Source organism: Tamandua tetradactyla, chromosome X (assembly GCF_023851605.1).
Source record: "Tamandua tetradactyla isolate mTamTet1 chromosome X, mTamTet1.pri, whole genome shotgun sequence".
NCBI classification, from domain to species: domain Eukaryota; kingdom Metazoa; phylum Chordata; class Mammalia; order Pilosa; family Myrmecophagidae; genus Tamandua; species Tamandua tetradactyla.
In genome coordinates this window covers 155,383,323-155,411,131 of record NC_135353.1, presented here as the reverse complement: position 1 = coordinate 155,411,131, position 27,809 = coordinate 155,383,323, and the positions used below count along the sequence as shown (strand labels likewise).

Sequence of the window (27,809 nt, the reverse complement as noted above, 5' to 3'; positions counted from 1 at the left end):
GGTTTTTTTTTTATATTAATTTTTAAATTTTTTTTAAAAAATAACAAACATTCTTATGATCATTCTGTTCTACATATATAATCAGTAATTCACAATATCATATAGTTGCATATTCATCATGATCATTTCTTAGAACATTTGCATCAATTCAGAAAAAGAAATAAAAAGACAACAGAAAAAAGTTCATACATACCATACTACTTACCCCTCCCTTTCATTGATCACTAGCATTTCAATCTAAATTTATTTTAACATTTGTTCCCCCTATTATTTATTTTTATTCCATATGTTTTACTCATCTGTCGATAAGGTAGATAAAAGGAGCATCAGACACAAGGTTTTCACAATCACACAATCACACAGTCACAGTGAAAGCTATATCATTATACAATCACCTTCAAGAAACATGGCTGCTGGAACACAGCTCTACATTTTCAGGCAGTTCCCTCCAGCCTCTCCATTACATCTTGACTAACAAGATGATATCTATTTAATGTGTAAGAATAACCTCCAGGATAACTTCTCAACTCTGTTTGGAATCTCTCAGCCATTGACACTTTATTTTATCTCATTTCACTCTTCCCCCTTTTTGGTCAAGAAGGTTTTCTCAATCCCTTAATGCTGAGTCTCAGCTCATTCTAGGATTTCTGGCCCACGTTGCCAGGAAGGTCCACACCCCTGGGAATCATGTCCCACGTAGACGGGGGAGGGTGGTGAGTTTGCTTGCTGTGTTGGTTGGAGAGAAAGGCCACATTTGAGCAACACAAGAGGTTCTCTTGGGGGTGACTCTTAGGCCTAATTTTAAGTAGGCTTAACCTATCCTTTGTGGAGTTAAGTTTCACATGAACAAACCCCAAGATTAGGTACTCAGCCTATTGCTTTGGTTGTCCCCACTGCTTGTGAGAATATCAAGAATTCAGCTTGGGGAAGTTGAATTTTCTCCCTTTCTCACCAGTCCCCGAAGGGGACTTTGCAAATACTTTTATATTCACTGTTCAGATCACTCTGGGATTTATCGGGGCATCACTCGGACAGAAGGTTCTTGACCACATGTTCTCATACAACCTAGATAGTGAATAATACATTTTTGAAAATGTTCAACTTTTTTTTTTAATTACCTTGTATTTTCTGGGCAGTATTACCCAAACGCATTCTGTTCTAAAATGGTTTCTCTCCCTTTAAAGTGGCATAAACATTATCCTTATTTAAACACTGAGATGTGTTCAGGACAGCATCATACTTTGAAGGTAAATGGGGATTTGTTCAGTGACCTGTAGTAGTCTCAGAACTAGAGAGAGGACAGATTTCTAGGCCAAACCCTTCTATTGATAAGGAATCTGACCTAGAGAGGTTGAGTGAATTTCCCAAGGTCACAAAGCAGAAGAGGGATTAGAATTCATATCTAGTTCAGAGCTGCCTCCACATTTGGATGTGATGGACGGTAATGAGCTTAGCTGAGTTGTGTTAGCTATCCTTGGGGCAGGTATGTGACTCACACCAAGTGTCACCACTCCTGACTCAAGGGCAAATGCCACAACTCTGCTTGGAATCTACCACAATACCCTTGGCTCTGTTACTCTGCCAAGGAGAGACCCCATCCTAGTGTCATTACCAAAGAAATCTCCTGAATTTGGCTCTGGTATGTATGTGAATATCAGTGGTTCAACAAAAGACATTTTCTTTTTCTAGAGATATAACTTTACTTTTTTTAAAAAGTTTGAGACAAGAGTGTTTCTTTTGTTGGATATGAGAAAAAATACTCTGTTATGACAAGCCAAGAAGTCCTCTCTAGCAATACATTATGAACTAGCTCAGGTACGGACAAGAAAAGAGAAAATAATCCATCTTGGATTCCATTAAAGATGAAGGTATTACACATTCAAAAAAAATTGGAAACATCACAATAACACATAAGGCATCATTATTTCTATTAAAACAATAATTACATTTTTCATATGTTCTTACCTTATTCCCCTAATGGAAGAGGCTGTAAAATTCCATTCATGTATTTGTTTCTGCAGGTATCAAAGACAGAGGTCAATAGCTTGATTTTTTTTTTCAAAGCAAAGAGAAGCAAAGAATCATTTTTAACTTTTATCCTATAGTCGATCTCTTCTGCTATTTTACTTTGACTAGAGCTTTAGGGACTGTACAACATACTTTGTACAACTTAGAATACCAGAAATATTTGCTATCATATCAAAAAAATTCACATGTATCTATAACCCAGTTTAGAGAAAATGATCTAAATTTGAGATGATCTAAGTTGGAGGTTGAAACAGAAGAACACAGTGGCCTGACACCTTCTGTCAATTTATCAGAAAATCCTAAAATGAGTTTGGGAAGAGCCCACCCAGGATGAGTGGCCTGCATAAATATGTGGAGAAGATTGCAGCAGACAGGGCTGAGTGTTCACCAATCCCAAGTTCCTCTTCTCCCTAGGGACACAGCTAAACTATATTTCCCAGTCTCCCTTGCAGCTGAGTTGGACCATGTGGAATGTGAGCAGGAGTACTGCAGACCGCTTCCAGGCCTGGCTCATGAAAAGCTCTACAGCAATTCTCTATATTCTTTCCCCATCCACTACATGAAGGAACAGGGCCCCCTGCCAACCTGAATATGACATGAGCCGCAAATAAGTTTGTATCATGCTGAGGCATTGAAATTTGGGGGCTATTTGTTTTAGCAGCCAGCCTATTACGATTAATACAAAGACTTACCAGGATTTCCATCTGTCTAAGATGTATCTTATTATTATTATTTTTACCAACTCTGTCCCTCCCCCACCATTCCCTTCCCTTAAATTTAACACAAAGCAAAGCCTCAGAAAGAATGTCTGAAATCTCGGTTTCAAAAGAGCTGCCGGCTACAATACCAATACTATCACAACAACAGAAAATAAATTTAAATGGGGAAACATATTTGGTTGGCCTGAGAAGTGTCACAAATGACCAGTGGAGCCCCAGGAAAGAAAAGTGTGAGAGCTGAGTGAGCAGATGGCTCAGGAGAACAGCCATGAACAGGCGGCCGGCATGTCTCCTGCCATGCCAGAGCAACGCCAAGAAGAGACTGGAAACATGGCGCCCAAAGGGAGAGGATCCATTTGTGCACGTTGATTAAGCACTGCCTATGTGCCAGGCAAAGTATCAGGCACAGAAGACAACAGGGAATGGCAAAGCCCTTGGAGGGCTTCCATTTGAGTGAGGGGAGGTGGGTGATAAATTAAATAGTGAATTATATAGGTGATGAATAGTGAAAGTGCTATGAGGAAAAACAAAGTAGGGGAAAGCAGGGCAGAGGATCATGATATTAAACTGGATGCTCAGGGAAGGCCTCTCTGATAACTTTTGAGCAGAAAACTAAAGGACATGAAGGGGTAACCCACATGGATATTAGGGGGAAAAGTTCCAGTCAGAGAGAACAGCAAGTATAAAGGCCCTGAGGCACAAGCATGCTTGGCATGTTCTAGGGCCAGCACGGAGGCAAGCATGGCTGGAGCAGAGTGAGTAAAGGCCGAGCAGGGGAGGAGGTTGGGGTACTGACGGGAGCAGATCATGCAGGGCCCACTGGCCCACCACCAGGCCTTCAGCTTCTACTATGCCTGAGGCAGAAGTCACCGGGGGCTGTGAAAAACAAAATATGAAAAATTCAAACAGGATCCAACCACATAGACATTCTTGCACAAAAGCTGGGGCTTGGATAATTGGAAGAAGGAATTTCAGGGAAGAAGGATGAGAACAAAAGTGCACAGGTATGTGAGGCCCTATGGGACCAGCTCAAGGAGGTCTGGCTCACATGAGGCGTGACCGCTTAGTAAAAGAGTCTGAGGTTTATCTAGAAAGCCAAGGGTGCCAGGAACAATCAGGGAACATTAGGAAGATGAGGACCAGGACATTGGGTTTTCTGTTTTTTTAATTACGCTTTTTTAAAAATTAAAACATAACATACATAGAAAACGGCACAGATTATAAGTGATCAGCTCAATACATTTTCACAAAATGAACCCCTGCAACCAGCATGCTAATCAAGAACTACCAGCAGCAGCAGCCCAGCAGCCCCCCCATCACTTTCTCATAACCCCAAGTCACTCCTCTCCTGCCACCCCCAAGGGTAACCCCTAACACCAGGGAGCAGGTGCTTTGCCTGTTCTGAGATATGATATAAACGGAACCACGAAACATGTGCTGTCTTGTGTCTGCAAGTAGGGCTTTTCATCAAATCCTGGGTGTGGAAGGCAGGGCTGTGGGCATTGCTTCTGATTTGGTTCCCAACTCGCTCGATCAGTGGGCACCAAGTACCTGATCAGGGACTCTCTGACTGCCCTTCTGTTCTGAGCCACTGTTTGGCAGCACCCTACTGCTTTCTGAGCTGGGATATTTCACCATATCTGAGCCACAATGAAGAAATGGATTTATAATGGTATTTTCCTATGTCAATGTCAGAAGCCCCCAGTAAAAGGGCATTAGAACCAGAGCCAGTAAGGTGGACCTGAAGTGAGCCTGGAAGCTGGAGATGGGCGCCTGCCTCCAGGATTCCCTGACTTGGCTTCAGCCCCCACCCCACCATGCTAAATCTGGTCAAAGGACAATTTTGTATTAACAGCATTGGCTTTTTGTGTTATTTTGTCTGGTTGCTGAAATAAGCATAAAAGACACAAAATAGGCACTTTCCAAAGCCAGCAGCCCTACCAGTGCAAAGTGCACGGTTGGACTTCGGGGGCCAAGAGGAGCTCGGTCCGGCTCTGGGATGCCCTTGCAACGGTGGGGTGGAGGCACGCAGTGTGCACCGACTTACGAAGCCAATTTCGCACATCTCTTCCTAACCCCATGTTCACTGACCTGATGTTGGCTGCTTGAAACTGGCTTTGGCAGGAGTATTTATCCCGTGGAAACCAGTAAACACTACAAGCGAGGGTCCCCTCCCCGCACCCCGGGAGAGTTGGTCGTTAAACATCTATCAGCCTGCCACAGCCTCCTTACTTCCAGTAAGTTTCTGAATCCTTGGCTAATAAACCAGGAACATGGCCTTAGTGTGCAGGGATACCCTATGTGGTGGCACGTGTGCACATGTGTGGTCCCTTCCCACCATCTATAGCCCACCAGGAAAAAATGCAACACTGTGTAAAGAAATGACATCTTGCTCTCGGTAAATCTGCTTGGTTTCAAAATCAGAATTTCAAACGAGTAAAGGAAGCAAAGCAAAGCCTTCCTCTCCAAAAAAGAAAGGCAATTTATATTTCTCTCAGCTCCTCTGACAACTATAAGCACTTGTGCAAAACACTTCATCATTTAAGGAAAATTAGCATTTGCTGCTTACATAGTTTCTGTTTCCTACTATAGACTACACACAAACAAAGTAAAATATTTACATCTAGTGAGATATGATATGTACCAATGGAAATTCCCATTAAGGGCCAGTAACTTACAGGATTCAAATGAGATGGGCAAAATCTGTTGAAGTCCATGAGATCAAAACCATTTTGCTCTCAAGGTATGAAGAGTCACTTTAGTAACATTAGTTTTTTTCAGCAACTACTTTGCAAAATGTGAGGTCTATTGCACCTACACCACTGAGATAATGAGACTATAGATCAGAATCCTGAAAATTCTCTTGTATCACAGTAGAATCAATGACTCAAAGAAATTAATCAGGTCTGGCCCCTAGTACAGCCATTCCAAGACTGAGAACAGGGTGCTTCTTGGAGTTAGTGCCTGGAGGGAGCTTGAGGGGTGGGGTGGGGTGGGGCGGTGCTGGTGAGGTGCCCGTTCCTTGACCTGTCCTGGTGACTTGGGTATGTTTGCTGTAAAAAATACATCAAACTGTACATTTACGACTTGGTTCAATAGAAAGCTTTAAAAAGGGGCAAATTAAATAGAAAGATGTATGCATTCCTCAAATAAGATATAAATCTATACGAATAGGCATTTTATGTATGCACTGTATTATAGTTATAGTTTCTCTTCTTTGCACTAGGATCTTTAATGCACACAGCACAGAGGAAAAGATACACAAGCATTTCATGTCAGCCAGCCTTCGGTCTTCACGCATGGCTGTGGATGATCTTTTGTAAGATTGCTTTTGAAGTTAAATATTGGAAAAGGCTTTTGGCCTCTGCTTGAGACATCAAGACTATTTCTGATGAGTTTCTAATATCAATTTGAGCTTTGCTTATTCTGCAATGCTGCATTTTATTTTGAAGATAATGTTTCATTTTACCTGATTGAAACATAATTGCTCACACTCTTGTTTCCAGGAGAAAACAACAGCCTGTCATTTTGCCAAGTTAATGGCAGAACTCTCCCCACATGCCATGAAAACAGACGCATAGCAAATAGATCTATCTAGTGTACTCACCAAAGGCGCAACCTCTCTTTATTACTGCAAAATATTTTATTCAGGAAAAAAACTGATCAGACACTTCACATAAACAGAGATGAAAATCTAGCTGTCACCACAAAAAAACATCAGGCCCAGCCCAACATTTCTATAGTCTCTTTAATGGGTAAATTAAAATATTTTCTCTCCTATATTGCTGTCAGGAGTATACATTGAAATGGTATAAATGTGGCAATGGCTCTGGAAGTTTCCAACATATGTACCCTTTACTCCAGCAGATCTTGAAACCCTTGGACAAGCGTGGTAGAGTGTAACAAATAGGACATGCACTGGTGTATCACTTGCAAGAGTAAAAAATTGGAGATCTAAATGTGCATCACTAGGAACGTAGTGAAATAAATTATGGTCCATCCATATCAGGATATATACCAGATGGCATGGGACGACAGGGTATAATACATTTAGAAAATCAAGTGGGCCAGTGTGTGCTAATAGGACAAATTGTCCATGATGTGTGGATGAGTTTTGTTTTTTCTTAAGTTGCAGAACAGTAAATATACTGCATGGTCCCACTTTGATGAAAATGCCTTGCAAGATACACATACACACATGATACATATATAAATGAGTTCAGAAAAAGTATAAAAGGATAGCTATCAAATCACTGGGGATGGGGGTGGGAATGGAGACCAGGCTTAAGGAATATGGAAGAATTTTCCCTTTATCTCTTATCTGCATTCTCATGGTTTCACTTTTAAAAAGAAACCAAGACTGTGTTAAAAGTGTGTGCATACATGCAAATAAACACACACACACACACACACACACACACACACACAATCTCCCATAATTCAGAAATTAGGTATGGGTGTCTGTTCTTTCAAATACAATAACATATTCTCCTACTTGAAAACTTAATCTTTGAGTAAATAATACAGAATAGAGAGAGAGCTGTCTGTGATATTTCACCCTTACCATTTCTGTGGGTGAGACATGCCATAAAGAAACCATTCTCTCCTCGGCTTCATTGTTTATAGACACATAAGAAGGCTGGTAGACTTTGGTCGGCTCTATCACCACAACCTACAATAAGAAAAGACTTCTGGAACACATGGGGCTAGAAAACCTGGGGCCCCCCGCTTGGTACAGAAGTGGGAAGATTCATACTCAACAAATGCTCATCCAGCCCTGCCGACAGGCCAACACCAAGGGCCTGCCCAGACGAGACTCAGGCTTGAACTGGGCAGACAGATGAACAAACAAGCTGGGACATGCAATAGAAGGTCAGGTGGAGCTCGGAGGAAAAGAGCGCAGAACAAGGGTAAGAGTGGCCAAGAAAAGCCTCTCCAAGGAGGCAGCAGAGAAGGAGGAGGCTATGGTTGTGTTGAGAGAAATAAGGAAGCAGACTGGCATGACCCACATGCAAGGGGGTGAACAGTGGAGTGACATTTCACCAGTAAACACTATTTTATTGGGAGCGAGAGAGATCTAAAGCAAACAAAGTAAGATATTTAATATGCTAAACCTGGATAAATTACATGCCTGTACTATCCCTTTTTGTGGCTTTCAGTAAGTTTTATATATTTCATAATTAAAAGAAGATTTTAAAATGTATTACCTAGGAACAAAATAAGTATAACAATTTCAAACAACCCAGTCCTTTATGAGATGCTTAATCAAATTTCTGGAAACAGCATGTTTGCAAAAATCTCATGGCATAAATATGAAATGCAATTATCTGAAGTTCAGTTTCCAGGCTGCTTAGATATCTTATTTACGACTCCTTATAAGATGGTCATCAAATTGAAACAAAAAAAAGTTATGAAAACGCTAGAAGCAATTTCGCTTTTCAATAAAATTTTTAAAATTAATTAGAGGCAATGGAGGTGAACCAAAGCGCAATGGGAAACAGCTTTTGAATTCCAAGTTTTTGCTATCAGTACTGCATTGTTTTAGAGTCAGATTTTTCTATCTCGCCAGTACTGATATTTTGGGCCAAATAATCCTTTGTTTGGAGACTATCCTGTGCAATGGGGGATATCTAGCAGCATTCCTCGCCTCTACCCACAAGATGCCAGTAGCCCACGTCCCCCCTCCCCAGGTGTGACAACCAAAAATGTGCCTGGACACTGCCAAATGTCCTCTGGTAGGCAAAATTGCCCCCAGTTGAGAATGACTATTTTAGAGGATACAGCTAACTTTTCCCAGTGAGTTGATCTATCACTTGTTGAACCTACATAAGCTTGATGATTATTTTAACATTTTAAATGACAGTTTTCTTCCTTTCAGAATCTTCAATCATCTGATTCTACCAACCCAAAATTTCTTTATCTTAAAGAAATAGAGTTAGCATATCTTACTGGAAATCTGAGTCCGTTAGTAACTTTGTTTGTTGCCTCACAAATGATATCTAACCAGAAGTTAAGCCGCTCTTGCCTAGGTGAATGTTCCATAATGGGTTTCTTGAAGTGCTGAATTAACAATAAGTTCTGAACTAATGATTGCAGGTACCTGGAAAAATCACAAACATCAATCAGATTCTTAAAGAAATGGAATTTGATGCCATTCTCTTTAAAAGAAGTTTCCCCAATTATATTATGTAACAAGCGCTTCTTATACAATCCCTTGGAGGCCACAGAATCAATGAAAAGAAACCCCAACAGTAGGCAAAATAAGTCAGTCCAACAAAAATCATACCACATGGCCTTTCATCAACATTGGGTGAAACCTCAGTTTTGGTACACAGTGTCAGCGAGTAGGGACTGGCAGGCATTTGATGACTGTTTAAGTGACAAGTAGTTTGAAATTCAAAACAACTGCAAAATGGTGAACTTTTTATTTTGAGATAATTGAACATTTGCCTACAGTTGTAAAAATAATACAGAAAGAGGGTGGTGCAGCGGTGGCTCAGTGGCAAAGTTCTCGCCTGCCATGCCGGAGACCCTGGTTTCGTTCCCGGAGCCTGCCTATGCCAAAATAATAATAATAATAATAATAATGCAGAAAGATCCTACATGCCCTTTCTCAGGTCCCCCCAATGGTAACATTTTGAAAAATGCTAACACAACATCACAAGGAGGTTACTGACCTGGATATGGTCAGGGTAAAGACCATTTCCATCAGCACAAGGATCCCCCCTATTGACAGCCACATCTACTTCCCTTCCGCCTCCACCCCCTCCTTGACTCCTGGTAACCACCAATCTGAAATTCATTGTCTTTTTATTTTGTTTTATTTTTAAAATTATATCCAACCAGGTACACTGTGAAGTTATGACATCTTCAATCTGATCATACCTTTTCCGCTTTGGACAGCTCTAACATTTTGAAACATCCTATCTGGTACTGACCAGATGTGATGCAGCTGCACACATCACAGGATGGCTTTGCCCATTGAGGGCAAAATCTGGAGCCATCCTGGGCAGGTAGACCAGCTCTACTTCAACTTGTCCACTCGGGCACCAAAGCTATCAATCAGACCAGGTGCCCACGTAACGGGAATGCACCCAAGTCTGGGCTCTCCTGTCCCTGCAGTCAGCACCGTCTAGCCCAGATGCAGGAATGTGCCCTAAGATTAGGACATTGAGGACACTGGCCACTTCCACAAGGGCTGAGGGCCCCGCCTGGCCGCATGTTCTCTCAGCCTCAGGGGACTTAGACGAGATTACTCTAATTTGGGGGCCAAATCGAAGGTCCTTCAGATTGGGAAGAAACGGGGTCAAACTAAATCTGACTGAAGAGATTCCAACCCTTGGGAATCCAGGTGGGCCCACTTTGCTGGGGAATAAGAGGAGGGAGATAATTAAAATTAAAAATGTAAAAATCAGGCAAGTAATCCATACACATTTTGGAAAAATCAGAAAATAAATTAAAACCAAAGCCATTTAAGATTTAAAGCTTCTTGTTAAGCTACCTCCCTGAGATAACCACTGCCAATATTTTGGAGAAAATCCCTCATTTGTTCATTCATGTCATAAATATCTACTGAACACCCATCGTGAGATCACAGCAACGAATAAGATAACCACAGCTCTACCGCAGCTTAATATCTATTGGGGAAGTCAGATATTGCCCAATCCTCCCAGGCCTTTCTCAGTGAATCACATACCAAGCACATATTTTTAATTAAAATGAGATCATTGAAAACAATGGTTCTCAAAGCGTGGTCCCCAGATCAGTAGCATCAGCTTGCATTTGTAAATGCGAATTCTTGGGCCCTACCATGACCTAACGAACCAGAAATCCTCAAGTAGGCTCCGCAATCTGTGTTTTAACCAACACAGAGATCCTGATGCAACACTCAAGTTTAAGAATGACCAACACAGAAAAATATGGCCTGCAACTGCCTTCTCTTACTCTATGATGAACCATGAACACATTTCCAAGTCACCAAGTATTCTTCAGTGCACAGTTTAATAGCTGCATGACGGGCTAAACTAGGGCTATTGCTGGGCCACCATTTTCTTGACTATACCCTGTCCCTGGCCTTTTAGGTTAGTTTCACTTTTCATTTGTCATGGATATCATTTTCTTGGTGTGCAGATCATAAAGCTTTCTCGCAAATGCATCATATGTACTAGTACCAAAGATAATTTTGTTCTGGAGGACCTGAAGAAGTGAACAAGACTGAAAGAATAATCTTAGGATATAGTATGTAAGGACTTATTCTCCGTGTATGTGCCTGTCTTTTCTTCCTTTAAAGGCAAGTGAGTTTGCAGAGCTGTTACGTCTGCCCTAACTTGGCTTTAATTGAAGAATTCAGAAGGAAAAAAAACATAGCAATTGTTATTGTTTGGGGAGATTATACTTTCTCTGTCTGGGGGCAATATTTCAGAACAAGATTAGATATTGACATGGGTGATGACAATGCACAGACGAGACTTACCAGACTGGAGGTTTCAGTTTGAACAACTTCTCTGCTGCTTGGACAGCCTTTCCAACATCATTGGCCAACATGCTTACATTGAAGAACTGACCTACATCCCAGTAATTGTTCATTTTCTCCAAGCTCCCTTTTCTTCCCAACAAACTGTTCAGCCGGACACCTTAAGAATTTGAATTTTAGTAAAGTTATGAAAAATATTTCTAGTTTCTCTATTATGCAATCCTTTAGACAGAGGAAAAAGCAGGCATTTTATTTTGGCAAATGTTTCAGAAAGTAGTTGATTGTCCCTCTTGAAATAAAACGTTAGTTATCTGAGCTTATATTTTAAAATCTCAACTAGATGTATTTCTATTTTGTGTTTTAAAAATATTGTTGTGACAAAACACATATAAAATTTGCCATTTGAACAAATTTGAGGTATACAATTCAGTGGCATGTTGTACAACAGGCCCTACTACAGATTTCCAAAATTTTTCATCATTTCAAATAGAAACTGTGAACTCATTAAGCAGCATCTCCCCATTTTCCTGTCTCCCTGGCTCCTGGTAGCCTCTAATCTACTTTCTGTCACTATGACTTCACGTATTCTGTGAGTGGGATCATACAATATCTGTCCTTTTGCTTATGGCTTATTTTATTGGCAAAATGTTTTCAAGGTTCATCCATGCTGTAGCATGTATCAAAAATTCATTCTTTCTCATGGCTGAATAATAATTCACTGTATGAACAGACCACAATTTGTGTATCCATTCATCTGCTGATGGACATTTGGGCTCTTTCCACCTTTTGACTATTGTCAACAATGCTGCTATGAAAAGCGCTGTATAATATCTGTTTGAGTTGAGCATATTTTTAATGCTGAACTTCTATAACCCAAGCGTTAACAACTGCAATAATAAACAGCGTACCTATTTTCCTTAGTTCCATGGAAGTTTCAAATTGCTGCCCAGCAACTATCAGCAAAACTGCAAGGTTAATTCCAGAATAAAGAGACGGCTGCAGCTCAAACCCTTTGCGATACCTATATTTGTAGAACCACCAAATCTTTATTATATCATCTTATTATATTAGAACAAGATAAACAATGTGTAAATAATGGTACAAACCAATATTAATGAAGCTACTCCAACTTAATATTTTCCAGCTTTCTCCCTACTCTTACACACAGCTAGATGTAGCTCTCAAATTACTTTTTTTCAAATGACATAATAACATAAACCAGGGAGTTTATACATTTTTCTTCATGAGCTTTATATTCTAATTATAAAAGCAATTATCATGATATGAAATAAGGAAATTATATTGAAGCATGCAAAAGGAACTTAAAATATTGTAATCCCATCCCTAAAGACTACTGCAATTGGATGTCCAAATCTCATTTTTTAAGTTTAGATCCCAATGGCACATCGACTACTGTTTCTTACATAGAAATCACATCCACCACAGGCCATTTCTCTGCAGGCCTCATTTATTTGTTTAAACCACAACAGGGAATCATTTGTGTGTGTGTGTGTGCGTGTGTGTGTGTGCGTGTGTGTGTAGGAAGCACTGTTGCCGGAATCCTGGATCCCAAAAAGCTATACTAGCAGTGCTATTGGCATAAAGTGAGATAAGGGGCAGGACCTGACATGTTAGGATAAGGAGCAAGATTGAAAACCGGGTGCACCATTTTTATATGAAAATGTTCACACCGTATTTTTTTACTCTCGTCTTTATAATTTTCTCTCCATAAAAAGTTTCCATGTGCAGAATTGGAGATCACTGATGTACTGATTGAGCTGAAGCCGTAAGTTTTGGTGGGGGTTGGGGAGGAAGGTGGGGAAGGGAGAGAGGGGGAGGGGGAGGGGGGAGGGAGAGAGGGAACCCTGGGGGTACATCGCTATGTAAGCAGTAAACAGAGAAAGCCAACTCGTGGGAGGGGAAGAATATCATCAGATGTAAATGGTGCTGCTAAGACAGGAGCTGCATGAGGAAGGAACTGACAGATTCCCTAGAGCCTCTGGGTGGAGCATGGCGTTGCTGCTGCCTTGGTTTTATCGCAGAAATACCCACTTCAGACTTCCGGCCTCTAGTGAGAGAATAAATTGCTGTTCTTTTAAATGACCAAACCCAGTAATTTGTTACAGCAGCTATAGGAAAATAATACAGGAATTTGCCTTCAAAGTACAGCCTAGCCTATCTAGAGTAACAGCCAGAATCAAACATACTATTTTGCATATAGCTGGATTCTTAAATTTATTTTTATGGCTGCTGATTTAAGAAAGGGAATGATAGCTGTAATATGTAGTTGAGCCTTTTTTTCCCCAGCCATCTCACTATGTATTAGAAGTTTGGTTCTTTCTACCATGGGAATTCTTAATCTAGGAGAAGAGGGATCTTTTGCCTTCAGTCACTCATTTGTTGACTCATCCGACTAATATCTTTTGGGCATTAACTATTCACCAGGCTCTGTGCTAGACCATGGGAATACAGAGATACACACAGCTCTTACCTTCAGGCAGTGCTGAGAACGGTTATATTTCCCTCAGTCCCTGGGATAGAGAACTGTTTATTCAAAGTTTTAAAAAGTTTTTGTTGGGGCATTAAAATAAATGATATTAGAATGCCTATGAGTATAAGAACATAGTACCAAATCGGTCAGGGCTCTCTAAACCTCTCAGAATGATGGAAGGTTTTGCTCTATGATTGCTGGTTAATATAGTCTCTATGTGCCAGAATCCATCTAGTTAGTTTAAAGGACTTTGACAACTTATGTTTTAATTGGTAAGGATGTTGTGGAGACAAGCCTGGTACCGTGTGTTCAGTACCTCCAAGTAAGGCACAACGGGAAACGTCAAGGTATACGTAAGAACAGACTATCAACCTCAGAGAGGAGTGCTTTTGAGAGTACTTGGGATAGGTAAGACCTTCAAGCTTAAGATTCAGTGAAAGATTTTATTCAGTGATCAGTTGGCTGCTATCTAAATGATATATTCTTTTAAAAATATGAAATCTCTCTTGATATCAGTATAGGTATTGAGAAATTATCACTTTATGGAAGACACAAAAAAGACCTGGATTAGATTGAACATATGTCCTATTTAATAGCCGTCTCCTTGGCTTTGTGTTATTAGCCCTAGAATTTGATCAGGATTTCTCACACATCAATCCCATCTTTCCTGTAAGTAAACCCATGATTTGACCTTTATATGGTATAAACCCAAACTGGACAGTAACTTGAAACACCAATCTAAATATCTCAAAAGTCTGAAATGCTTTAACTCAGTTAAGTGAGGTTTGGCCAGGCATTCTTCAAATGCATTGCTTAAATACTAAAACAGTAAATGGTTTACTCTCAGAAAGTACCTACAGGCAATGTTTGAATTTTTTGCAATACACCTATTTGAATTTAAAATATTTGGAATTAATGTTGATAGCCGGCTTAACCAAACAGTGTAGAGATGAAGCAGATCTGCATTTTGTTTTATAATCAGGACAATCACGCAATTAAAATATTAATTGGATAACTGAAAAAAGTTTCCTACTCTTCCATGAGCAAATATGAATATTATAATCAAAAAAAGAATTTAATCAGTGAAGTAACGACACAGAAATGACTTTAAGTGGCACAGTTCATACCAAGAACTTGTCCACCAGGAGTAATTTTGTACTCATGGGACAACAAAAAAATTCAACAACAACAAAACGTCAATTCTGGAAGGGAGAAGTTATCATTTCTGTTGACTAAAATCTGGTTTTCTGAACTTTGGGGAATAATGCAAGTACCTTCAGATGGGCCAGAGGACACTAACCCCAGCCAACAACATTTCTACCTTTTTCACCCCTGTATGTTTTGGGGATTTAAAATCCCACGTTTCGCTAGATTTAATTTTTAAAGACTGACAGAAGGGTTGGAGTCGGGAACAGATTGAATAGGGAGAGAAGTGAATGAAAAGCATCAAACCTTAATCAATTTAAATTTTTTTTCATTATCTTTTCTATGAAAAGTTATGCTGCAAGAGGGGAGAAGGGGTTATTTCTCTGTGCCTCTTACCCATAAATCAAACAGGCCCAGCTTTGGGGGTAGACAGGAAGTGAACTTGAGGTCAGGATGGCAGCCCCAGCTTTGCTTCTGACCAGCTCTGTGACCCAAGACCAGCCACCTGCCTCCCCCAACCACACACTCCATATCTGTCCTCAGGGCCTGGCCCAGATGGTTCCCAAGGTCTCATCCAAAGTCAGTTTGCCCTGGCCAGAAGACTAAACTTCATTTGCTCCTGTGCTCCCTGTAACTACCTTCTGAATTGGGCAGAAAAAGATCCTGATGACTTTCTTGAAGGAGTCCCAGGCAGCAGTTTCCCGATTTGCAGTTGAATTCTTGGCAGGACCACAGCTCCCTGCTTTGGTTCTACTAAACATTAACTTCCCTCCCTCCAACACCTCAGTGACTCCCCCTCTACCATGCAGTACCTTAAGCAGGGCTGCAGATGAAGTAAGAATAATAGGATGAAAGGAGTAAAACAAGGTCCCTGCCCTCCAAGAAACTACACTATAGTTCCATACACAATCAGTGAAAATATAAGCGAGAGTGACAGCTATCCCACAACCACCCAAACCCATGTCTAGAAGGACTCACAGAAGACACATGGGTCCAGTACAGAGTGTTCCCTCGAGACTTGAGCTCTGCAATAAAGATGGACAGATTTACAATAGCTGTGATTTGGGAAGGGAAGCCCCAGCACAGGAAATGGCAGGAGCAGAGATGAGAAACTGGGGAGCTCCTAAGGGAACTTCAGTTTAGTTGGATGTACACGGCATAATGGGAATTAGAGCTAGAGGTGCCTTGAATGGCAAACTAAGAGTTTTAATTTTTATTTAATAGGCAATAGGAAGCCAGGGTAGGCTTTTTGAGATTTAGGAAGAGTAAGTGACAAATCTGTGGAGGATGGAATGAAGGAACATCAAGCAGGGAACCTACTTGGGATACTACCAGGACATTCCTAACAAGAAAGTGAAAAAAAAAAGGCACCGATTGGGGAGGTGGTGATGGGAAACGATTGGCAAGGGTTGAGGCAAAACTCACAAAAGGGTTGGAGTCGAGAACAGATTGAATAGGTAGAAAAGTGAATGAAAAGAATCAAAAGTTTAAGCCTAGGGGGCTAAATGATGATAGGAAAAGAAAAAGCAAGACACTGGAAGCTATAACTTGTGGAGAAGAGGAAATGACTTCAGCCTTCAACATGTTGTGTCTTAAATACCAGCATCATCTTGAGGTAGAACAGGTTCACCTTAGGGGAAAAGTCAGGCTGGAGATCACCATCTATAGGTCCCAAGGTATGGGAGTAGCTGGAATTTCCAGGGAGGATAGTGTGGATGGAGAGAAGAAGGCAGAGGCCAGAGTCTCTGACATGAGTAGAAGAGGAAGAGACAGAGAGGCAGCAGTTAGAACTCAAAAAGACTGGGGCAGCAGTGCCAAGACCTCTCATGATTGAAGTGGATGATGTGCGCTGCTGGCATCACCTTCAAAATATACCCAAAATCTGACTTTTCATCATTTTCCTCACTACCACCCTCGTTCAAGCCACCATCTGCTCTCCCCTGAATTACTGCAACAGCCTCCTAACCCTGCCCTGACTCTGCCCTTACCCCCGTGGTAGACTGTTTAATGGCCACAAATTCCCACCTTTCCAATGGGTACACACCTTTGATATATGACTTTGCCACTCTTTCCCTCCAGAGATGGAGTCTATTTCTCCACCCCCTTGAATGTGCCCTGGCCTTATGATTTGCTTTGACCAATGACATGTGGCAGAAGTGTCACTGTGAGTTCCTGAGCCTAAGCCTCAGGAAGCCTTGCAGCTTCCACCTTTGCTGTCTTAGAATTCTTCTCACCACTTGAGGAAGCCAGTCCAGATAGATGAAAGGCCACATGGTGGAGAACCCAGGTGCACCACTGACACTAGTACCAATTACTCAACATGTGTGAGGCCATCTCGGCCCTTCCAGGCCTGCTAGCCTTCCAGCTGATGGCAAGTTTAGGAGCAAACCCAGGTGAAGCCAGTAAAGGAACTTCCCGGCTAACCCATGGAAATCTGAGAAGTCACAAATAATTGCTGTCATAAGCCACTAAGTTCTGGGGTTGTTATGCAGCAAAAGGTAGCTGACATCCCTCCTGCAATTTATTCTCAGCACAAGGATAAGAATGAGGGTACTCTGTTAAAATGCATGTCAGGTCTTGTCATTCCTCTGCTCAGAACCCTCCAATGATGTCCCATCCCACCCAGGACAAAAGCTGAAATCCTTTTCCTCACCTACAAGGCCCTGTATGGTTGTCTTCTACCTCCTGCCACTGTCCCCCTGCTCATACCTCACCACCTGTGAACGAGCCTGGCATGCTTCCTCCTCGGGCTCTTTGCTTCTGCTGCTCCCTTCCCCTGGAATGCCCTCTCTACAGGTGTCTGCAAGACTCACTCCCTCCCCTCCTTCACATTTTTATTTGCCTTCACCGATTACCCTATTGAAAGCTGCAGACCATCCTTCCCAGTCCTTCTTATCCCTGTCTGCTTTACTTTTCTCCACAGCCCTCACCACGGGCTCCCATCCTGTACACTTGACTTTTTTTGTTTGTTTGCCTGACTTCCTTTACAAGCAATGCAAGGTCCGAGACTGTAGGAATTCAAGTCTAATGTATCTTTGTCCCCACCATCTAGAAATGTCCCTCAAAAAATACTTGCTGAATGAATGAATGGTGAAGGATGAACAGCTCACTGGGAAGACGATACCCTGATGGTGGTGGAACAAAGTTCTGGGAGAGGTAGCTGGGAAGAAACATGCCAAGCCTTCTTGCTCTCCCAGACAAGTGAGCTTGTGAGAAAAGGGGACCATCAGAAGAAATGGCCTGCCATCAGATCCCCCTCGGAAAGGGGCACTGAAAAATCTCAGGCCACATATATTACATTTTTTTCCCACTTGCTGATACAGAGGGATCTGGAGCCTTAGCCCCTGTGACTGTCCTTTGCAAAACACACGCGCTGCAGTCTAGGGCTGAGGGTTTACCAGTCAATGGCACGGTCTCGGCTGGTGTCATCTTTGCAGTCTGAGTCCAAGAACATGTCCTTGTAGATCCTCCCGCACAGGCAGAGCATGTCGGGGGCGGGGTGGTCACAGGTCTGCAGAACGCGGAGCATGACCTGAAGGGCCTTCTCACGGTCGCCCAGGCTGTTTCTCCTGCAAGGTTACACACGTGGACAGGACCGTGAAAGTCTGAATGCAGGGCTATGCCTCCTGCCGGACTGGATGCCAGGACGCCATGCTTCAGTGGGAAAAACCACCTAAATGGTGTTTCATTTTCATTTTCAAATGTAACAGCTGCTTAAGATCCACACTAGGAAATCTACAACTACACACAGCCCCTACTTGACTCTTTCTCTTTGTATCAGACCTAAGACTGTGGGTGAAAGCAGATGCAGATCCATTTATTCAGATGGACAAAAAAAAAAAAATAATACGGGGACCTCCCCTGGCTGGATGGGGAGCAAGGAGTTCAGAATCTAAAGCCTCAATTGGGAGGACACAGATCGACAAGGGGTCCTTTTGGAAAAGTGGCCAGGCCCCCAGATTCAGAATACCAAGGCGAACTCGGAAGTGACTCCTGTATTTCTTTATCTGAAATACCTAGCCATCCTCATCTGGGAAAGGACTCGTGCCACTCCTGTTTTCCTATCTTATGTTACAGCCACTGGAACAGGAAATATTATGAAATTATTCCTACCTTTATAAATGGCAGTTTTCTTTGCCATTATCTTATAGGGTTAAACCTTCATTTTACACACAGGAGACTGGCTCCTTAGACAACTGTTAAAGCTACTCTTACCAGCGAGCAAATCCCAAGTTTGCAGCTGTGATGTATTAAAAATATTCCTGTGAAAGTCTAGGAACACATTCCTATCTCCTAGAGGAGATGAGCTGAATAAACCATGGCACATCCACTCATTGAAATATTAAAATCTGTAAAAAAGGAATGAGATGATTTCTATATGCTGCTTGGGAGTGATCTCCAGAGCATACTGAAAAGAAGAAAAAAAAGATGCTGAATAATGTACACAGATAAAAGGGGAAGTTTGAATAAATGTATACATTTACTTTCATCTTTTGTTTTGCTTTGTTTTCAAACTGGAAGGACAAACCAAAAAGGAAGAAAAGTGGTTAGCAACAGGTGGAGGAAGGAGACGCAGTAAAGGCGATATGCAGAGACATGACACTTCTCGGAATTTGACTCTGAAACGATTTGAGTGTTTCACATAATTATAAAACAAATGAAATGAGCTAAAAAAAAAAAAGTGTTCCCTAAAACCACTGTTTGCCAATAAGCTTATCATCTGAGTTTGTGGCCAGGGCAAAAAATGAAACGAATGAACCTAGGTATCTGGCTGATGTCTTAGCCACAAAAGGCACACACCATTTCATGTAACTTTGAAATGCATCAATTTGGCTCTATTTCCCTAGGAATAATGACAAACCCATGTTGAGTTGAGATTTTGAAGAACCAGGTACCAAACCCTAGAGTGATCAGTCCAAAAGCATTTATTAGGGGAATTTACTTAACAGCCGCACATACCTTGCAACGGATAGCAAGACTGGCCTAAGTTCACTTGAGTATGTCTGTACTTGCGGCAACCGCCCTACAGGTTACACATGACTGGGGACAAAGGTGGCTGAATGCCAGACTTGCACGCAAGTTTTGGACAAACATCTGGGGCTGTGCTATTTTCTCTAAACAAGATGCACTTGGACGGACAGCATTTAAGCTTACAGCAGCCAAAGCTCAGCACATTTCCAGGGAATCATGGGGAGGGGTGCAGGGTGCAGAGAGGGACAGGGGTGAGGTCAATCCTTGGTCAGGCACAAGATGTTATATGTATCATACAAGCACTGAGCACATCCAAGCCCTGTCTAGGTGTCTAAATATCATCTCCCACTAAATGGAACCAGAGCACCATGGAGAAATGGCTGGCTTCTAGAAATGTTTAAGATGATACATTTGTAGACAGATGAAGGGAAAAATCAAGCACTTATCCTCCTTTTCCTATACAGACTGTATATCAGGATAACCAAGTCATTGATGAGGGGAAATTTCTCTTTATAAAGTCTTTGTATTAATAAGTTAGGAAATGATGGAATTCGAATACCACTAGTTTGCAACCCCTAAGAAAAAATATATAAGTGCAATGAAGTCTTAAATTCTTTTCAGCAATCATACTGCTAGTGACAATACCAGCATTGACATTTTGAAACTATATATTCAGAACAGAAAATATAACAAATACTGACTTCAATATCATTTGGTCCCAGACTTTTTGGCAGAAAACAGATTTAAATACAAACTCAAAGAAATACGAATCCTGTAGTCTTAAATTTGAATTGGAACATCAGTATGAACTCATTAAATGATTTTCCTTAAATATACATGTACATTTCCTAGCTTTGTCCACTAAAAATGTCAAAAAAAAAAAAAAAAGACCAACCCAGTAGCACTGAGACCCTCCAAGCCCTGACTGAGATCTCTAAATTCACCTTTCACTACAAGGCATCAGGGTTCCTTGGAGAAATGGCTTTCTTTAAAAATATCTAAGATGATCCTAGAACATCTTAACATATGAAGAAGCAAAGAAGCTACTAAGTTTGTATCAAAAAGACTCAGGAGCCACTTGAATCAGTTTTGGGCCAAAGAGGGGATAATTTGAGCACTGAGAAGAAGAATAACTACAAAGGATCGAAATATCAAATGTTAAAATGATGAGTTCATAATGATTTGACAAAAACTCACCAGTCACCTTTGAAGGATGCTAAGGAACCAACCCATTGCATTTGAAGACAGATGAAGGGAAAAATCAAGCACTTATCCTCCTTTTCCTATACAGACCGTATATCAGGATAACCAAGTCATTGATGAGGGGAAATTTCTCTTTATAAAGTCTTTGTATTAATAACTTAGGAAATGATGGAATTCGAATACCACTAGTTTGCAAGCCCTAATGAAATAATAGATCTAGACAATGATTATCAATGGCAGCTAGCATCACAAAAGAGAGAAATTAGATATAAGTTTATAAGGATATATTCTAAAATAAGCCTCCAGATCTAACTAGCAATTTACAGGGGGAATAAGGGGACAGAGGAACTTGTTAAACCACACCACAGTGAAAAGATCAGCAAAATCTCGAACACTGAAAATGTTACAGGACAAATGCTTCTTCAACAAATAAATGATGAAGGAAAGAAAAAAGAGGAACTCTACTAAAAAAGACGTAAGAGTCATATCAACCAAATACAATACACAGATCTTATCTCAATCACGATTCAAATAAACCAAGTTTTCTAGTTTGCTAGCTGCCAGAATGCAATACCAGAAATGGGATGGCTTTTAAAAAGAAGAATTTAATAAGTTGCTAGTTTATAGTTCTAAGGCCATGAAAAACTCCAAATTAAAGCAAGTCTATGAAAATGTCCAAACCAGTGGTTCAAGTGGTAGAATGCTCGCCTTTCATGCAGAAGATTCCCGGACCATGCATCCAAAAAAACAAAAAAAGTCCAAACCAAGGCACCATCAAGAGGTCACCATCACTCAAGAAAGGCCTATGAGTTCAGCATTTCTCTGTCAACTGGGAAGGCACATGGCAAACAGGGTAATGTCTGCTAGCTTTTTCTCCAGGCCTCTTGCTTCATGAAGCTCCCTGGGAAGTGTTCTCTTTCTTCATCTCCAAAAATCACTGGCTGGTGGACTCTCTGTTTTTCTCATCATTCTGTCATGGTTCTGTGGCTCTCTCATTGTCAAAAGGAACTCTCAGGTGGGCCACAGTGGCTCAGCAGGCAGAGTTTTCGCCTGCCATGCCAGAGACCCAGGTTCAATTCCCGGTGCCTGCCCATGTTAAAAAAAAAAAAGGAACTCTCGCCAAAATGTCTCCTCTTTTAGGATTCCAGTAAACTAATCAAGACCCATGTAGAATGGTTGGAGACATGTCTCCATCTAATCAAGTTTAATACCCACAACTGATTGAGTCAGATCTCCGTGGAGATAATCTACTCAAGTTTCCAACCTACAGTGCTGAATAGGGATTCGAAGAAACTGCTGCTCTCACAAGATTGATTAGGATTAAAACACAGCTTTTCTAGGGTACATATATCCTTTCAAACTGGCACATTCCATCCTCTGGACTCTGAAAAAGACATGTTTTCCCCATATACAAAATACATTCATTCCATAACAATATCAGAGAATCTTAAACCATTTCAGTAACATTACAAATACAATACAAGGTTAAAACCAGTACAAAGTCTCATCAAAGTCAGTTACAGGCATGGACAGTCCTAAGGCAAAATTTTCTCTGCTGGCTCTGGACCTGCACAACTCAGAACAAGTTGTTTGGTGCCAACATACAAAGAAGGGACAGTCACAGGATACATGTACCCATTTCCATAAGGAAGAAAGGACACAGGGGTCACCAGACACAAGCAGTCTCAAAAATCTGCAGAGTAAACTCCATTCGATTTCAAAGTCTGAGAGTCATTTATCTTTGGGTCATTTATCTTGCCTCTCTCTGAATGCAACCTTGGGGGACATTGGAGAGACCACCTTTTTCTCGGCTCTACTCTCTACAAGCATCGGGGTCACACCTGGGCTCTCTGCTATCTCTGGGGCACACGTTCAACCCTTCCACATGGTGGTAGCCAGGCTCTACCCAATCCCCAAGGAGTGTGCTGCACCCGCTCCAAGGCCTGAGATGGGATGACTCTCCCACTGCAACAAGGGCTTATCTGGAGCCTGTGCTTTCCCCAGGGGAGGGGTGAAGCCCCACCCAGGTGGAATCCCTCCATCAAGAAATTCAGAAACCAGGGCTTGGAAATTTGAAGCCATTAAAACCAGCCTACAACCTCTCCTCTGTCTCCACCATGCCCCCAGCAGGGAGAGTCTACCAAAGTTAAAGGTACCACATCACCTTATGCTGGTGGGACCTGCAGTTAGACAAGTGCCACATACTGGGCAGGATAAGAAAAAGAGAGTCCAGAGACTTCACAGGAAAGTCTTTCAACCTGCTGGGTCTCACCCTCAGGGAAAACCGACGCAGGTAACTCTTTCCTCCTGATAGGAGGCCAGTTTGGTCTGGGAAAACCTAGCTGGGGTCTATAATATCTAAGGAGACCCTCCCAAGTGTGTGTGTGTGTGTGGGAAAGGCACCACACAAGCAGAGCAAGAAACAAGAAAACAAGAACTGAAAAATTCTCCTCTGTTAAACAAAATTTAAGCTAAAGGACCAGATAAAGCTGAACGGAATGTCAAAGAACAGATAGACAACAAATTCATCCAGCAAGAAAACCCTAGATAGAAGAAGTGAAAGCAATCTCCAGAATAAACTAATTAAGGTAATTAAATGCCTAGACACCAGCAAAAAATAACAAATCACACTAGGAAAATTGAAGATATGGCCCAAAGGAACAAACCAACAATTCAAATGACATACAGGAGCTGAAACAATTAATTCAGAACATACGAACAGAAATGGAAAACCTCATCAGAAACCAAATCAATGAATTGAGGGAGGATATAAAGAAGGCAAGGAAAGAACAAAAAGAAGAAACTGAAAGTCTGAAAAAACAAATCACAGAACTTATGGGAATGAAAGACACAGTAGAAGAGATGAAAAAAACAATGGAAACCTACAATGGTAGATTTCGAGAGACAGAACATAGGATTTCAAAACTGGAGGATGGAACATCTGAAATCCGACAAGAAACAGAAACTATAGGGAAAAAATGGAAAAATATGAGCAGGGACTCAGGGAATTGAAAGACAATATGAAGTGCACAAATATATGTGTTGTGGGTGTCCCAGAAGGAGAAGAGAAGGGAAAATGAGGAGAAAAACTAATAGAGGAAATTATCACTGAAAATTCCCCAACTCTTATGAAAGACTTAAAATTACAGATTCAAGAAGTGCAGCGTATCCCAAAGAGAATAGATCCAAATAGACATACTCCAAGACATTTAATAATCAGAATGTCAGAGGTCAAAGAGAAAGAGAGGATCTTGAAAGCAGCAAGAGAAAAGCAATTCATCACATACAAGGGAAGCCCAATAAGACTATGCTCAGATCTCTCAGCAGTAACCATGGAGGCGAGAAGACAGTGGGATAATATATTTAAATTATTAAAAGAGAAAAACTGCCAACCAAGAATTCTATATCCAGCAAAATTGTCCTTCAAAAATGAGGGAGAAATTAAAACATTTTCAGACAAAAAAAATCACTGAGAGAATTTGTGACCGAGACCAGCTCTGCAAGAAATACTAAAAGGAACACTAGAGACAGATACGAAGACAGAAGACAGAGGTGTGGAGAAGAGTGTAGAAAGGAAGACTATGAGTAAAGGTAAAAAGAAGGAAAATTAGATATGACATATAAAATCCAGAAGGCAAAATAGTAGAAGAAAGTACTACCCATGCAGTAATAACACTGAATGTTAACGGATTAAACTCTCCAATCAAAAGACATAGTCTGGCAGAATGGATTAAAAAACAGGACCCATCTATATGGTGTCTCTACTCAAAGGACACGAGGCCAAGGAACAAATGGACATTTACACACCAATATTTATAGCAGCATTATTAACAATTACCAAGAGATGGAAACAGCCAAAATGTCCATCAACAGACAGTTGGCCAAACAAACTGTGACATTTACATAAGATGGAATATTATACAGCTGTAAGACAGAATAAAGTTATGAAGTATGTAACAACATGAATGGACCTTAAGGACACTATGCTGAGTGCGATTAGCCAGAAACAAAAGGACAAATACTGTATGGTCTCACCGATATGAACTGACATTAGTGAATAAACTTGGAATATTTCCTTGGTAACAGAGACCATCAGGAGATAGAAATAGGGTAAGATATTGGGTAATTGGAGCTGAAGGGATACAGATTGTGCAACAGGACTGAATATAAAAACTCAGAAATGGACAGCACAATATTACCTAACTGTAATACAATTATGTTAAAACACTGAATGAAGCTGCATATGAGAATGATAGAGGGAGGAGGGCTGGGGCATAAATGAAATCACAAAGAAAGATAGACGATAAAGATTGAGATGGTGTAATCTAGGAATGCCTAGAGTGTATAATGATAGTGAATAAATATACAAATTTAAAAAATGTTTTTGCATGAGGAAGAACAAAAGAATGTCATTACTGCAGTGTGCTGAAAATAGATGGTACTTAATAGTTTAAAATTTCAACTAATGTGTGAGACTAAAGCAAAAAATGTTTATTTGGTACAAATTTACACTTTGACTAGTGCATCTCCTAATATAACTTATGTAGATAGTTGATTGAACACCTTAAGTACATGGAACTTTGTATAGGACATGAGATTCTGTTGGTTTGTCCAGGTGATGCCCTGATGAATCCCGAAGTGATTTGATCAGTGAGTGGAAAAGTATTTGCAAGTCCCCTTCGGGGAATGGTGAGAACGGGGGAAAACTCAACTTCCCCAAGTTGAATTCTTGATATTCTCACAAGCAGTGTGGGCAACCAAAGCTACAGGCTGAGCCCCCAGTCTTGGGGTTTGTTCATATGAAACTTAACCCCTCAGAGGATAGGTCAAGCCTACTTAAAATTAAGCCTAAGAGTCACCCCCAAGAGAACCTCTTTTGTTGCTCAGATGTGGCCTCTCTCTCCAGCCAACACGATGAGCAGTCTCACCACCCTCCCCCTGTCTATGTGGGACATGAATACCAGGGGTGTGGATCTTCCTGGCAGCATGGGACAGAAATCCCAGAATGAGCTGAGATTCAGCATCAAGGGGTTGAGAAAAACTCTAGAATGAGCTGAGACCCAGCATCAAGGGATTGAGAAAACCTTCTTGACCAAAAGGGGGAAGAGTGAAATGAGACAAAGTGTCAATGGCTGAGAGATTACAAACAGAGTCGAGAGGTTGTCCTGGAGGTTATTCTTATGCATTAAGTAGATATCACCTTGTTATCCAAGATGTAATGGAGAGGCTGGAGGGAACTGCCTGAAAATGTAGAGCTGTGTTCCAGTAACCATGTTTCTTGATGATGATTGTATAATGGTGTAGCTTTCACAGTGTGACTGTGTGATTGTGAAACCTTGTGTCTGCTGCTCCTTTTATCTACCTTGTCAACAGATGAGAGGAACATATGGAATAAAAATAAATAATAGGGGGAACAAATGTTAAAATGAATTTGGTTTGAAACGCTAGTGATCAATGAAAGGGATCAGTAAGGGGTATGGCATGTAAAATTTTTTTTTTTCTGTTTGTTATATTTTTCTGTTGTCTTTTTATTTCTTTTTCTGAATTGATGCTAATGTTCTGGGAAATGATCACGATGATGAATATGCAACTATGTGATGATATTGTGAATTGCTGAGTGTATGTGTTGAGAATGTTTGTGTTTCTTGTAATTTTTTTTAATTAATAAAAAATTTTTAAAAAGTTAATGAAATAATTGGGCAAATTTGAGCACTGACATTTAGGAATGAATGTTAATTTTAAAGTACGATAACATGTTTTTGATTGTTTTTTTTTAAGTATTAACTTTTAGGCACACACTGAAATATCTATGGATAAAACAGATCTTTGCTTCAAGATAAATCCGGTGTTGAGGTGGGATGGAACAGGCGTGGCGTATGGGGAAACATACTGGTCAGCTATGCGATGGTAAGTATTGGGTAGGGGTATGCTGGGGTTTGCATACTAGCCCCTACTTTCGAATAGGCTTGAAATTTACCATAATAAAAAAAAAACATACACACAAAAAGTAAAAGGTGGCATCTTGATTCAACAATTCCACTTGTAGAATCTATAATATAGAAATATTTGGTTATGGGTTTGAATTGTACCCCTCGAAAAGATATGTTGAAGCCTTAACCTTCAGTATCTCAGAACGTGACCTTATTTGGAAACAGGGTTGTTCCAGATGCCATTAGTTAAGATGAGGTCATACTGGAGAGGGGTGGCCCTAATCCAATATGACTGGTGTGCTCCTGGGAAGAGAAGAGACACACAAGGGAAGATGGCCTTGTGAAGACAGAGGCGGAAATTGGGTTTTTGCTGCCACAAGGAAAGTATTGCCTGGGGCCACCAGAAGCTGGAAGAGGTAAGGAAGGACCCTAGAGCACCTGGACATGAGCAATGGCCCTGCCAACACCTTGATCTTGGACCCTTAGCTTAGTGACTGTGAGAGAATAAATTTCTATTGCTTTAAGCCACCCAGTTTGTGACAGTTTGTTACAGCAGCCCTCAGAAACTAATAAATACTTATAAACATACCCAAGAATTTTTGAACAAAGACGTTTATTACAGCATTGCTTGTAATAGCGAAAAACTGGAGATGACCCAAATATTCATTAACAGAAGAATGGAAAAATGTATTTTGTAACAACCAAACCATGGGAAGCCGTGCAACCCTTGTAAAGAAAGCAGATCAGTATGTGATGATACAGAATGTCCATAACATTTCATGGGAAAAAATTGCTGAGCCAGATGTATAGCATGACCCCATTCTTTTGAAATAAATATTATTTACATA

The 27,809-nt window shown here is 40.9% G+C and overlaps 1 protein-coding gene across 1 annotated transcript in view; it reads right to left on the bottom strand.

The window, feature by feature from the left end:
- The window catches only part of MAP3K15 (mitogen-activated protein kinase kinase kinase 15), a 90,108-nt gene that overhangs the window by 41,422 nt on the left and 20,877 nt on the right, over positions 1 to 27,809 (bottom strand). The window contains exons 2-7 of the mRNA XM_077147036.1: positions 18,256 to 18,426; positions 12,129 to 12,241; positions 11,221 to 11,380; positions 8,697 to 8,847; positions 7,312 to 7,419; positions 1,966 to 2,015 (exon numbers count right to left, since the gene is read on the bottom strand). Coding sequence (XP_077003151.1) covers positions 1,966 to 2,015; positions 7,312 to 7,419; positions 8,697 to 8,847; positions 11,221 to 11,380; positions 12,129 to 12,241; positions 18,256 to 18,426 — 753 coding nt within the window. The remainder of the gene's footprint in view (positions 1 to 1,965; positions 2,016 to 7,311; positions 7,420 to 8,696; positions 8,848 to 11,220; positions 11,381 to 12,128; positions 12,242 to 18,255; positions 18,427 to 27,809) is intronic.